Source organism: Grammomys surdaster, unplaced genomic scaffold, assembly GCF_004785775.1.
Source record: "Grammomys surdaster isolate TR1022 unplaced genomic scaffold, NIH_TR_1.0 205, whole genome shotgun sequence".
Lineage (NCBI taxonomy): Eukaryota > Metazoa > Chordata > Mammalia > Rodentia > Muridae > Grammomys > Grammomys surdaster.
The window spans coordinates 653,205-667,453 of NW_021604650.1; the positions used below are offsets into that span (position 1 = coordinate 653,205).

Here is a 14,249-nt window from a genome sequence, read left to right on the forward strand (position 1 = left end):
TAGATAGATAGATAGATAGATAGATAGATAGATAGATAGATAGATAGGCAGGCAGGCGGACAGGACAGAGAGGACAAAGCCACAATTGTTCTCTGACCTCCACATACAAATTCACACAAACACATACAAATGAATTTTTGGTTTTTACCTGTTTGTTTTATAATGCTGAAGATTGAACCAGGATCTCATGTGTGCTAGGCAAGTCCTCTGCTATCTGATATACATTCCCACAGAATGTATTTTGATATATCCACACCAGATAGTTCTTCGTTGTACATGAAAGCCTTACAATTCATAGATAACTGGCATATTAGCTTTTATTCAGTAAAGGACAGCTGTGTCCCCTACAGATATCTAGAATGCTGATTTCACACTAAAATACCACTGTGCTGTTGAAGAATTTCCCCTTGTGTGTCACATGTGTGACTGTTTTTTCTTCCTCTGAAGGGCCTACCTGGATGTGGACATTACACTGTCCTCAGAAGCTTTCCACAACTATATGAATGCTGCAATGGTGCATGTCAACAAGGCCCTCAAACTCATTATTCGTCTCTTTCTGGTAGAAGACTTGGTTGACTCCTTGAAGGTTAGTTGCTGGGCTTTAATTTAGAGGTAAAATAGGGCATATAGGGTTTTATCAGAAAAGAGAAAGCCTGTAAAAACAAGATAGCTATCAACAGAAAGCTGCCACCTCCCTCTGGAGAGCAGCAGTAGACTAGCGGTCATCAGCACAACACCCTGTAATTACTAGTCTCTTTATAGACCCCAAGACAGTGAGTTTTCTGACTATAAGTGCACATGGGTGATCTGTGTCATAAGACACTGCATTGATGCAAACCTAGTTAGCTTGAACTCAGGGGTATCTTTATTCTTATTTAACCTTCTGACATTGACCTTCACAGCTGGCTGTCTTCATGTGGCTGATGACCTATGTTGGTGCTGTTTTTAATGGAATTACCCTTCTGATTCTCGGTAAGGTGACAAGGAAAGTGTGTCTATGTGCTTATTTCTTTAAAAGACTTGTAAGATTAACTGTAAATGCTGAGCCAGATGGTACACACCTATAATCAAAGGTGTTCAAGAAGCTGAGGCAGGAGAATCAAACCTTCAAGGTCAGCCTGGGTAACTTAATAAGACCCTGTCTCAAAAGAAAAATAAAAAAATAAAAAAATAAAAAAGGCCAGGGCAGCCAGGCATGATGGTGTACAACTATAACACCAGCACTAGGTAGAAGGAATCAGGAAGTTAAGGAATTCAGCATCATGTTAAGCTTCATAATGAGTTCTGGGCCCACTGAGGATATATAAGACCATCAATAAAACAAACAGCAACCACAAAAACGTAGCCCATGAGTAGAGTAGTTGTGTAAAGAGTATGTACACAGCATGACCACTTACTCCACATGGCCAGCCTGCGATATCTATAGAGAGTGCTGTAGATATTAGAGTAACCTGGGCTTGTAACTGAGAGTTTATTAAATGGTTTCACAAAGGATTTCAAAGCAACTCTGAATAAAGAACACTGTTTAAATTTGGTTAAATATGGGGACTTTGTTTTTAGAAACCACATTTGTAGTTTAGAAGCTGACACCTGTCATACAAAGAAAATAGCCTGTTACGGGTTTTCAACACTATCTGTATCTGCTCTCTCCTAGCTATTCTCAATTGCGAGAGCTCTTATTTTTCTCTTTTTGATTGTTTCTCTATACTTCATGAAGAAATATCTATGCTGCTTGAGTCTCACATTTGCACTTACTGTGTTTTTATTCTGTCTTACAGCCGAGCTGCTTGTTTTCAGCGTCCCAATTGTCTATGAGAAGTATAAGGTAGGCATTTGTCTGGAGCAGATATGCTGAGAAATGTGTGACTGGCTTCAGTTCATTTTAAGCAAAGTAAGAAACTGATAATAAGAGAGACTGGAGACCTAGATAGATGTTCTGTGTCATAGAGATGAATTATCCATTCCAAAAAAAAAAAAAGATGCTTTATATTAAAGCTAAGCTTCTAAAAACTAAACTGCAGTTTGAAGGAAATGTTAGTGTGAGCAGATGTTTCCATTGTGGACCAAGTATATTAGCTATCCATCTGAAGACCTTTTGGGAGAGCTAGGGAGATAGCTCAGTTGGTAAAATGCTTGTCACACAAGCATGAGAACCTGAGTTCTTATCTCAGGCACCCACATAAAAATACTTGGTGTTAAATGTACACCTGCAATCTGAGCCCTGGGGAGGATCTCTGGGGCTGGTTGGCCAGCCATTCTAACCAAATCAGTGAGCTATAGGTTCAGTGAGGGACTGAACTGTCTCAAAAAATACAGTAGATAGCTGGGGATGTGGTTAGTTGGTAAAGTACTTGCCTAGTATGTATAAGCCCCTGGGTTTTGAGCCCTAACACCACATAAATTGTATATAGTGGTGCATACCTATAGTATGTCGGAGGTGAGTCAGGAAGATCAGAAACTCATGGTTCATCCTTATCTACTTAGTAAATTGGAGGCCAGCTTAGGTTCCATGAGACCTTATCTTTAAATTAATTAAATTAAAAGGTAGAGAGCAATTGAAGAGAAACCTTATATCCAAATTTTGCCTCCATAGACACATGCACACTCATACACACATGCACTGATATGTACATACATATAAACAAAAATATTTTTGGCTTTTTATTATTAAATGAATTAATAATGCCCTGGAGCCAAAACACATCACAACTACAGAATACAGATTAAATCTGCAGTTTCCAATACTTAGAAAGTACTTCAGTGTTGCTACAGAAAACACCACGTAAGTTCTAGTTCTACAAATGATGTGTAATTTTTATTTTGAAGTGTTGTTGAAATCTGAAAACAGAAGTTTGTAACTTCTGAAAAACTAGACATCATTTTTATTTTCATGAATAGTGAATAGTGGGATTTTTAATGGTTGCACTAAACAGGAGAAGAGTGCCTTTTTGGGGAAGTGAGAATATTACCAAAATATATATTGTATGAAAAATTTTGAAATTAAAAATTCTTAGCCCCTTTATTGCCCAGCTGAGCCTTCTTTCCTTCCTTTCTTTCTTAAAGACGCAGATTGACCACTATGTTGGGATTGCCCGGGATCAGACCAAGTCAATTGTTGAAAAGTAAGTGTACTTAGGGACCATGTTCACTATTTCCCATGTGGACCCCTCCCCCTTATTGTTTAGTCTCTTATATAAATGTTACTGTCAAAAGTAACTAATTTTAGCCGGGCAGTGACCAAGCCTGAGTGGCTCCTCAATCCAGCTGTGGCCAGGGCAGAAGCCCCAGGGCACAGGAAGTAAAGTTAAAAACAAGGAGTGGATCCTCACTAAGCTGGGCCACCTGGTTAAGGATGTGAACCCTGGAAGAGAATCTCCTTTCTCCTTCCTCATTAAGAAATCTGAGATTAGCCGGGCAGGGCAGTGGTGGCGCACGCCTTTAATCCCAGCACTTGGGAGGAGAGACAGAGGCAGGCGGATTTCTGAGTTCGAGGCCAGCCTGGTCTACAGAATGAGTTCCAGGACAGCCAGGGCTACACAGAGAAACCCTGTCTCGAAAAACCAAAAAAAAAAAAGAGGAAGCTGAATGGGTTAGGAGTGTAGTTTAGCGGTAAAACATTTGCTTAGCATACATGGCTCCAGATTTCCATCGACAAAGCAAAAAGAAGAAACTGAATGTAAGCCAGGCAGGTGGGTGTTGATGCCAGAATCCTCACCTGACTTGTTTGTTTTATTGTACACTCACAGAAATACATTGTTGAAATACAATTGGTACTGTTCACCAGGCCTGCTTTGTTGTTGAAAGTGTTAGTTGATGTGTATAACCCTCTGTGAGATGTCACATCTATGGAGAGCAGCTTTGACATCACTGAAGGTTCAAATGACCACTTCACCAGAGTAAAAGGCAGCTCTGATGTCCTCTTGTAGTTCAGAGACCTAGTAGTTCAGAGAACCATGAACCAACCAGCCATGTCCTTTTCACACATCTAGTCTTGCTAACTTGTCATTCCTTTTTGACACCTTTTCTTGTACTTCACAAAGCAAAAGAAATGGACTTTTTGATTCTTCCTGGATCCCAGTGAAGGGCCCAGGGATCACTGTAGTGAAACAGACTCAGGCCCTGCAGTAATGGCAGTGTGGTGGGACCCCCTCAGGCTTGTTCCAGACAACTGAGCCCTACCTGATTGCACCCATTCCTGGGGAATAGACCTAGAACAAATGTATATTAAAAACAAATATTTTCAGTTTTCTTTTTCTTTCCTCAATAGGATCCAAGCAAAGCTTCCTGGAATCGCCAAAAAAAAGGCAGAATAAGCACATGGAAGCCAGAATTGCAACAGTTACTAAAACACCATTTAATAGTCATAACATCGTCACTTGTACTATGAAGGAACTTGCTCAGTGTCAGCCAGTTTGGTTCCAAGTTGTTTGTTCTTTTTAATTTGGTGTTCTCCCCTCCTCTCCCTTTACCCTCAGTACCAAGCACAAGATGTGTTAGACTGAAAAAAGAACTGATCTCTTAGAACCCTAAAGAATAAAGATTGAATCAGATTAATAGAATTACTGAGAGCACAGTGGTTGTGGAGCTTTACATGTATCATAAGAGGGGAATAGAAAAGAGCCATGTCTCTAGGGTCCTCTATCCAGTTTCAAGGACTCATACACAGCTCCCATTTACAATTTTGCCCTTATTTTTAAGTTAGGGAATAATGATTAACTTATGAATAAATAGTCTGGGGCAAGAGTGGGATTTCTTCCATTGGGTTTGTATGGCCTTCCAGTCCCACATTCCTGCCTCACACACAAGCAGCTACTCTTACTGCTCCTCTTCTTCCTTAATGAAAGAACTGTCTGCTCTGAATAACTTACAGGTGATAGAGGTGATTCCCTATTTCCAGAATGCCACTTGAGAAATACAGGGTGGTGAGGGAGACACTGGATGGAGCAGTCAGCAGGAGGGCAGCAGCCACCCTCTCTGCTGCTCTTCCTAGGGAAGGAAGGGCTCTGCCAGCTGGGAGGGCAGTGTCCAAGCCATTGGTCTGGGGTACCAGTGTAAGTGATGGTTTGAGAAATCATTCCAGAATGTGCTTTTCCCTCTTTTCCTTGCCCACCTTACCTCAAGTTTAATAAATATGGTTGTACTTTTCTTATTATGAAATAAATGTCTGTAACTGCTGTACACTGCTATAAACTTGTTAAGAAAAATAATCTGCATGTGGGCTCCCAGCCATTGAGTTATTGTAATCCTATCTCAGTCTGTGGGGAGTGAGGTACAGAATATGAAAAGCATTCCTTCTGTTTCTTCCCTGCTGTTGCCACCCCTGCTGTTGCCACCAGTGCTTTGCAGTGCTTTAGCCTGAGGACCAAAGCCCCACTGACTGCAAGTCATGTAGTCAGACTAATCAGAGACTAGTTGTAGTCAGAGGCCTTGGCTGATAAGAGGAGGTACATTTCTAAAAGCATGACACGCAGCTGCTTTCAGTCAGTGCAGTTCTGAAAGGATCTCCATTTTCAGACATATTGATGAAATAGTCTGAACCATGAACCACAGTACTCATTTTAGAGAGTGTTTTCCAGAACTTTTAGGTTGTGTGTGGCCAAGCAAGACCAGGTGATACTGATAAGACAACAGAACTTACAATGGCATCAGTGGAGGTGTCTGGGGATCTTGATTTCTTATCTGAGACCTTGCATCTCTCCTTCAGCATGGAAACCCAGTCAGCTTGAAAACTGGCATCCAAGAGTCCTTCAGTTCTCAGCCCTGCTCTACTGTGAGAAAGTAAGAGCTGGGGACTTCAAGGTATTTGATGGTCACAAAGTTCTGTGACTGTAAAAGTAGGAATGGGTCCTCTTTCCAATCCTTTTGGGAAATGACTTACAGATTTCAATAGATAGAATGCCTTACTCTGTTTTAAGTTTCTTTACCCCTGTACATTTTGAATCCTTGGTTTCCACTGTAGACAACACTCCATCACCATCCTCTGCCCTCCATGGAAGCGAATGCACCGATGGTCTTTGGAGTCTCCTAACAAGGGACCCCATTCTGCACTGGAAGCCTCCACACCTTGCTCTTTTCTTTGTTGCTGCCGCTGTGTTAAAATAATTAGAAAGATTTCTGTGTCACATGAGAGTTTGTTGTTTTTTTTTTTTAAGAAAAATGTAGAGATGAAAAATTACTAATGAAATTGTGTACGTGTCTGTGCGTGCAAAATAAAATACAGTAGTACCAAGGAGTTCTTTTGGTCCCTGTAAAACTGCAAATTGATGTATTAATTATAAATAAAACACACAGTGACTGTCTCATCAGTCTGCAACTTTATTCTTTGTACACAGTTTGGGTGAAGTGAGAGCAAAGGCTTTCGCTCACTCCCACCCTCATTTCAGGAACTTTGAAAAAGAACTCCCAAGATTGCAAGGATTCCCATGGCACTGAGCACAAGCTGCACTACATTTGGTTTCTAAAATGAAGTTAAGAGACCCCATAAAGGATGACCTTAGAAGTGACTGGGCTGAAAGGCTCTGGTTCAGCCTCTCACCTGCCTGGGAATAGGAAGATTCCCCACTTGCCACAGGAAGCAGCCTGTAAACCACATGCAGCTAAAACTGAGATGGTCATTGCATATCTGGTCTGACATCAGAACTACTCTGACTTGCTCTGCCCCCAAACTAAGTTGACTGTGACTCATGGCTGGACTTCTTGATTTTATTCAACATACCTCTGGGGGGTGGGGGGTGGGCTACTTTATGACTGATGCAAACAACTTCACAAATACACATACAAATGTTTGAATAGTGTCACTAAGTAACATGGCATATAAATATGTATCCAGAGTAACATTTACATATGGGCCATAATAGCAAGCATAATCTTTAACAAAACAATGAAGGAACTTCACCTGTTCATGTCAGACTCCAAGGGAGGAGACTCACCAGCCCCTTGAGGCCATAGGTCATCATGGCAGAATCACTGCAGAGGTACTTGACAACCACCTTGAGAGTTGCAACTGTATGGGAAAGGCCTATCAAAATGTATTGTGGGCCCCACCCTTTTTTAGTAATCAGGTGGGCCCAAGAATGTGTCTCCATCAAGTGTCAAGATGATGCTACCCTGGAGACTGCTGAAATCATTTGGCCCAGCTAACCTGAACTTCTGCAGTGAGCTCTGCCAACCACAACCAGCAGCTCCAATTTATGTGGAGGTGGGAGAGGATAATCATCCTCAGCTTAAAAACATGCATGATGGAAAGCAAAAAAGGGTAAGTGCACACCCTGGCACTATCCATAATCTCTGTTCTTAAGATTTTAATACTGTCTCCAAAACCCTGGCTGGTCAAAACTGGAATTTCACTGAGCCAGCAGCCGTTCCAGAATACCTGATGGCCTCAAAACAAGCACAGATAAGCAGCCTAATTCCGCTGGGGAAACCTCAGCGGCAGGGAAAGTGGGCCCCACCTGGAGTTCTGACTGACATGTCTGCACTGCTGAAAGCGCCTGCATCCTCATTCCCAGGAAGTACAGTACTTTGCTGTCCTCAGGAATCACAAGTGCTGTGGACCTGCAGTGCCCAACACACACTTTGACAGGCCTAATAGGTAAAGAAGTCTTGGTAACTTGCCAGATTGGAAGCAGTGCAATATAGTGCAAAGCTCACTGAACTGGGAGTTGAGATTTTAAAGGGATCAGTTTGTAAGCTCCAGGGTCCCTTCCCACTGACAATCTTGAATTATAAAAAATGCTATAAAATCCGTGGTATAAAATCCATCTCTCTATCTAGGGAACTGGGCCTGAGGCACTTGAACCTTGAGCTCTGGCTCTGGAGGGTGAGAAGGGATTTCTTTTCTTGTTTTCTCACCACAAGGGCTGCACTGGCCCCAGAACCCGGGTCCCACGCCTTGACCACCACACCCTGACTTTAAAAGGAGGGCACAGTGCCTGCAGTGACTTCCCTTTGTGAAGAGCAGACACTGGACCTGGAGACAAAAGGCCAAGGGAACATGGAGATACCTAGAATACTCCCAATCCCCTCACCACACTCCCATCTCAGTTCTTCCTCCACCACCTCACAGCTTATCTCTGATACACGCATAATAAATAAGACATTTGCACGTAAGGGTGATTGGGCCAGTTCCCCTCTCCCCTTGATATAAAAAGCATTAAATACAGTTTCAAAATAAAATACAAAGAGCAGAAAAGGGCCTGATCTTCGGACCACCTGTTCTCCACGGGAGAATGAAATCTACATATCCCTCTCGGACCTGCCTGGGAGATTGAGGGGCCCTTTTGGCACCACGGGGCCTGGCGCTGTTTCGGGTAAGAGCAAGGGAGGCCCAAGGCCAGACCCCAAGCCCTGGGAGCTGAGAACCAGTAGCGTGTCCACCGAGAACAATTCACGTTCAGAGGGGGCAGTAATAGAGCCCAACCGCTCCAGCGCTCTGAGGTGGAACAGTACTGGCACTGGACCAAGAGTGCTCCTGCTGCTTTCACCATGTGGGTAACAGAAGCCCTCTGAGCAGGAGGGCCAAAAGAAAAAGTGCTAATCCCTTTATGCCCCCGGTCCCGAAGGCGTGGCAGTGGCCCAGGATGGGTGCGCTGTCCCCTAGGCCAGCCGGGGAAGCTGGCGCAGCAGACTGGGCCCCACCGTTCCGCCCGCACCCCGCCCACTGCTCAGCCCCAGTCCATTGCCTGGGCCTCTGAGAGGCCAAGAATACCTATTGGACCCCACAGCCTGGGAGCCGAAAGCCGCGCCCGCTGGCGTGAGGCCGCATAGAACTGGGCCACTGGCCAGGGCTTGTGGCCAGCCCGTCCTTCCTGACTTCCCTGCGCCCTGCCTTCAACCCTAATACTGACTGACTGCGCCCCCACCCCGGCCTGGCAGCACTGCGCCCCCGGGGACCGCCGAGAGTGCTCACTGCGAACACTGCGGAGGCGCTTTGGCTTTTCAGGAAGCGCGGAGCACCCCACAAAGAGCGCCGGGACCCCAAGGCTATTGCGCGCCAGAGGCGCAAATACTAAGGCTGGCACAGAGGAGTGTCACCGGAGGACTGCAGCGGCGCCATCCCATTCCCATCCGCAGCCCTGGTTTAGCCCGGCCAGCGGGGCGGTGAGGGTCCCAGGGCCTGACATCAAGGTCTCTCAGCCCAAGGGCCAGGCCATAGCAGGGTGACTGCTACGCGCGACACACTGCGCCAGGCTTGAGATCCGCGCCGCTGTCTCGTGGCGCCGGAGCAGGTGGCCCGAAGCCCTCGTGGCCGTAGCAACGCAGCGCGGCCTCCTCGTAGGCCTCCAAAATGGTCTGGCGCTCCTCCGGGGTGAAGTCCATAGAGAAGGGATGCACCTGCAGAATGTGTCGCTTGATGGTGCTCACCTTGAGCGTGGCCAGCGCGCCCCCGCACACCATGCACACCAGCCCGCGTCGACTGCCGTCGTAGTCCATCAAGTACTCGCCCCGCCAGCGCGGCTGGTAGTTGCGCCGCTGCTCCCGACTACGAGGCGGCGGCGGCGGGGGAGGTGGCGGTGGCGGCAGTGGCAGCGGTGGGAAGGCCAGGCCCCCGGGTTCCTGGCTGTCATCTTCGTCCTCCTCTTCCTCGGCAGGTCGCTCCGACGGAGCTCCAGGGGACTGCGGCGCGTCGCCTGGAGAAGAACAAAGGGCTACCTTGGAGCCAGTGGCAAGAATTAGGCCCAGTCCTGCTCTCCACTACTCTCCGGTGCCGTCCTCCCGTCTCTCTACAGCCTTCCATTCTCGCCACCCTTCCCGCCGAGCCCTGCCCTCTCTCCCTTGCCAGTAGCTCTGGCCCTCCACAGGCTCACCCCACCACTCCTCCTCTGGCTCCGCCTCCTCGGCCCCTCCCCCCTCCTCAGAGGCTGAGGCTGTGCTGGGGGCGACGGGGCCGCTGGGCGACTCCGGCCTGGGCAGCCCCAGGGCCAGCAGGTGTGCGGCCTTTTCGCTCCACTCCTGGGCGATGAGGGCTTTGACTGGCCCGCTGAGGCTGTTGGAGCCGGGATGGCGCTGGCGGATGTGTCGCTTGATGGTGCTCATCTTGAGCGAGGCCAGCGCGCCCCCGCACACCATGCACACCAGGCCGCGCCGGCAGCCGTCCAGCTCCATGAGGTACTCCAGCCGCCAGCGCTCCTGGTAGTGGCGGCGATGGTCTCGGCCCCTCCGAGGCCGGCCCGGGATGCCCGCCCTCTCGCCCTCGCCCTCGCCCTCCTCGGCCTCCTCCTCCGCCGCCGGCCCGGGCCTCTCAGGCACCCAGCCAGCCTCCTCCTTTACGTCTGGGGGGCTGAGATCCTGAGAGGAGGGGGCTCCAGAAGCGGGGGCGGAGTCCCGGCTCTTTCTGGTCAGGTCCTGGGGGACGAGGTCATCGTCTGTTGGGGAAGGGGTGAAGGAGAAGGGCTCTCAGCCTTCTGGCTGGGTTGTCCTTACCCACACAAGAGGGTTCCATCCTTACTCCTCACCCCAGCCCCAAGCTAGCCGGCCCCAGCCAGAGAGAGATGGGTGGGAAGTTGAATGTTTGTGTGTAAAGGGAAAATAGGCCTGCAGCCCTCAACCAAAAATCCCTGCCTCCCAAATACTGAAGGGATCTCAGCCCTGGGACAGCCTCGCACCTGGTGAGGGCTGGGTGAGCTCAGACAGAGCCTCAGGCTGGTCACCCCAGGCCTGCAGCAGGGCACTGCGCTGGGGGCCACTGAGCCCTAGGGAGCTGGGGTGCACCTCCAGCACGTGAGCACGGATGTCGTCCAAGTGTAGGCTGGGCAGTGCCCGGCCGCAGGCCATGCACACCAGCCGATTCCCCCGTGGGTCGTAGTCCATGAGACACTCAGCCCGGAACCAGTTCTGCAGTGACTCCTTCAGCCTCCGCTCCAGGCGCCGGGCCCCCAGCCCCCTGCTGCCCCCAGCCCTTCGGGAGGCTGCCAGGCGCCGGCGCCGAGGTGCCGCTGGGCCCCCTCGGACCCCTCGCCGCTGGCGCCGGCAGCCCCCACCAGCTGGGGCTTTGCCTGAAAGGGTTCGAGGGAAGCAACTGAGTCTCTGGCCCTCTGGGGAGTCCTCCACCACAGCCAGGTGCTCCACACACAACCTCTTTCTCACTCAACTCTGACTCAGGTCCCATGCCTGTCTTTTCCTCTCCTCTTACATCTTTTTCTGTTCTGCTTTTTGTTGTTGTTGTTTTGTTTTCTTTTCTTTTTTTTTTTAAACACAGAATCTCATACAGCCTAGGCTGGGTTCAAAGGCCCTATCTAGCCACTGCCTATCTAGTGATGCCCCTGCCTCCACGTTCCTAATACTAGAATAACAAGCATATGCCACCACACTCACTCCCTTTATCTTAACCCTCTCCCTAATCCTGTTCACTCACTCAAGTCCCACCCAGCCTCCCTAAACCCAGATTTCAGCCCCTTCCCTGGGCTTCACTGTGCCAACACTACACCCCACTTCCCTCACAAAGTACCCTTCCTCAACCTGACCCTCACACCCCTACAACTACAGTGTCTAGGCCTACCCCGACACCACTATCCCTCCCCACGCTCAACAGTAAGGGCAGTGAACAGACTCCACCCAAAGAACAGAGACTTGCTCAAAAAAAAAAAAAAGGCAGAAAAGCAGCCCCCTCCCTGAGCCCCATTACACACAAGCCCCTGCCTCTCCATATTCTGTATTACCTGAGCCCTTGGGTGGGCAAGCTTGAACGTTGGCCCTCTCCTCCTCCTCTTCATCTTCTTCTTCCTCCTCCTCAGCCCCCTGGGCCCCCAGGCTCTCAGCCTCACCACAGGCCCCCAGCCCCAGATGGGCGTCCCAGCTGTTGCTGATGACCTCCTTCTCCCTGGGGCTCCAATGGAGGGAGTAGGGGTGTTTCTGGCGGATGTGCCTCTTGATGGTGCTGAGCTTGAGTGTGGCCAGGGAGCTGCCACACACCATACACACCATGCCGTGCCGGGAGGGGATGAAGTCCATCAGATACTCCAGCCGCCAGTGGTCGTGGTAATAGCGCCGGTGGTCCCTGCCAGGGATTCGACTCTTTCCAGGCCTCGAGGCCCGAGCCTCACAATGATCTGAGTATTTCCTGCCTGAAGATGCTGGTCCCCTGGCCCTGGAGGAGGGTAGGGGGGCACTCCCCCAGGACCCCAAGGCACCCCCTTCCAGCTGAAGAGCTTGTCCTGAAGAAGGGAAAAGGGAGACAGGTTCTCAATCTCAGATTTCCAGAGAAAGGACCTAAGGCTTTGATTTGGAAGCATGAGAAGGGGCGGGGAAGTTTAGGGGGAGAAAGGGAAGGCAAGAGCAAGGGAAAGGGGGGGGGGGAAGGGAGTCAGAACACCCATGGAGAGCAGGTACCCAGCTCGGCAGAACAAAGGGATGTGGACACTGGGCTACCTTACTGAAGACCTTAAAACCAAGGTGAAGGCCAAGGAGGATGCCAGCCTACAGGGGTCTAAGGAGGGAGGAAGCCGGAAACTCAGCAGGCTGGGCAGTTACAGGCAGAATGGAGCAAGCAGTAGGGAGAGGGGAACAATAGGGGGTATTTGTCTGCACCCAGATCGGTGCACACCACCACCCACCTCAGGCCCCTCCAGGAGGGCCCCCACCAAAGGTTATCTCCCTTTTCCAATATGCCTCAAATATGCCATCTTGTAAATAGCAGTTTAGGGATGAGGTGTGAACTGTCAGGTCTTCCACTGTCGGGACACCTAAGACACAGCTGTCAACACCTCCAGGGAAAGGAGTTTCTCAGACTTGGACTTCCCCAGAGTCTGGGAGCAGACCTGAAAAGGGGAGGTAGGCGGGGGAGCAGCCACCACCCAGCACACCCATTCAGTCTTTCTAGGCATTATCTCATTTGTGCTGGTAGGGACCACCTTACTGCCGAGCCTTCCCAAAGGTGTGCACTTCTGGGGCCTTGCCAACCCATTAGTGTTCCTTCACCCAGAGCCCTCCTTGCAGTGCTGGCTGACCATTTTTTATTTAGAAAATGGTCTCCTGGCCACAAAGACTAAGCAAGCAGATTCTGGTCACTCTCTCAGTACAGAATCCCAGAGTCAGACAAACAAATGACAGGATCAGAGCGGGTTCTTGTCCCCATATGGAGTTGGTTTTTGTTGTCTTTTTTTTATTTTTTTATTTTTGTCTGTGTGTTTGTTTGTTTGTTTGGCTTCCATTACTTTTTTTTAGGTAGAGGTGTAGAAAAAACATTAGATTCGAGATCTGGCTTCACTGGTGCCTTGCCCAGTGACCTTTGGTAGGTCACGTCCGCTCTCTGGGCCTATGCGTCTTTGTCTGCAAACGCACTGACTGAATAGCTATCATCCTACTAAGCATCCTTCCAGTGCAGGAGCCCCGTGTTAAATCTAAGGCAGACTGGCCCTTTAAGAGCAGAAAGAAAAAAAGAAAGAAAGAAAGAAAAAAGAGGAGCTGAGATTTAAAAAAAAAAAAAAGGGGGGTGGGGGGTTTACAGGAAGGGGAGCTCAGAGAGTAGAGAACAGTCTCCCTAGTCAGGACGGAACCTCCGCTGATCTAAAGGCAATGAGCCCTGCAGTCGGGAGACAAAAAAGCAGTTGATTTTAAGGGTCAACTAAGACCGGCGAGTCTTGGTACAGCTGACAAACTGGGGCCAAAATCAATTCTGAAACGAGAGAACGCACGGGCAGGAGGGGGCATCCACTTTCGTGTGCGAACCCATCCCTTACTTCCCGACATGGGAGATGACAGACGGGGGACCCCAGGACGCAGGCTGCGCTTTGTTTCTCGTAGCGTAATCGTGAAGGGAAGGCACGCAAGCCCACGCAGAAAGGGACGGCATACCCGAGAACAGCGGAATCCCGAGCTACGCTACTCTGGGGAAAGCCTAAGAAAGGGACAGAGGGACTGGGTAGCCTTTAAAAGAAAGACCAATTAGGAGTGTGAAAGAGAAAGGGCGGGAGCCGCAAGTTCCAATGCCTCGACTCCCACGTCGCTGGCCCCCCAAAAACGAGCGCCGCGGGGCCCTTTAAGAAGCAGGGATCCGCCCCAGCCCGGCGGGCAGACCCCGCCACGGGCGGGGAGCGCCCCGCGGGCCTTGTAGCTGCTCTCTACGCCCACCAGGTGGCGCCCCGAGCCGCCCTGGGCTCGTCCCCCGCTTTGTTCGGCGGCCGAGAGGGGCCCGGAGCCGCAGCCCTCCCCTCCCCCACGCCGGGGCCCCCCACCCCGGGCCGTCGGCCCCAGATCTTACCGCCGTCGTCCTCCTCGGGCTCCGTGCCGCCGCTCGCCGCCGTGGGCGGCAG

General features: G+C 49.8%; 2 protein-coding genes across 2 annotated transcripts in view; one reads left to right on the forward strand and one right to left on the reverse strand.

Annotated features, from left to right (window-relative positions):
- Rtn3 (reticulon 3) overlaps window positions 1-6,299 on the forward strand; it is a 48,595-nt gene extending 42,296 nt beyond the window's left edge. Inside the window, exons 3-7 of the mRNA XM_028770955.1 lie at window positions 448-586; window positions 903-972; window positions 1,779-1,825; window positions 3,064-3,122; window positions 4,268-6,299. Of these exons, the coding sequence (XP_028626788.1) occupies window positions 448-586; window positions 903-972; window positions 1,779-1,825; window positions 3,064-3,122; window positions 4,268-4,313 (361 nt within the window). The 3' untranslated portion in view covers window positions 4,314-6,299. The remainder of the gene's footprint in view (window positions 1-447; window positions 587-902; window positions 973-1,778; window positions 1,826-3,063; window positions 3,123-4,267) is intronic.
- On the reverse strand, window positions 6,296-13,686 carry CUNH11orf95 (chromosome unknown C11orf95 homolog). Its single transcript, XM_028771004.1, has 5 exons — window positions 13,677-13,686; window positions 11,658-12,179; window positions 10,605-10,994; window positions 9,807-10,364; window positions 6,296-9,629 (listed from the first exon to the last, which is right to left on the reverse strand). The coding sequence occupies exons 1-5, from the start codon at window positions 13,684-13,686 to the stop codon at window positions 9,166-9,168; spliced, it is 1,944 nt and encodes a 647-aa protein (XP_028626837.1). The 3' UTR covers window positions 6,296-9,165.
- Between the last annotated feature and the right edge of the window lie 563 nt (window positions 13,687-14,249).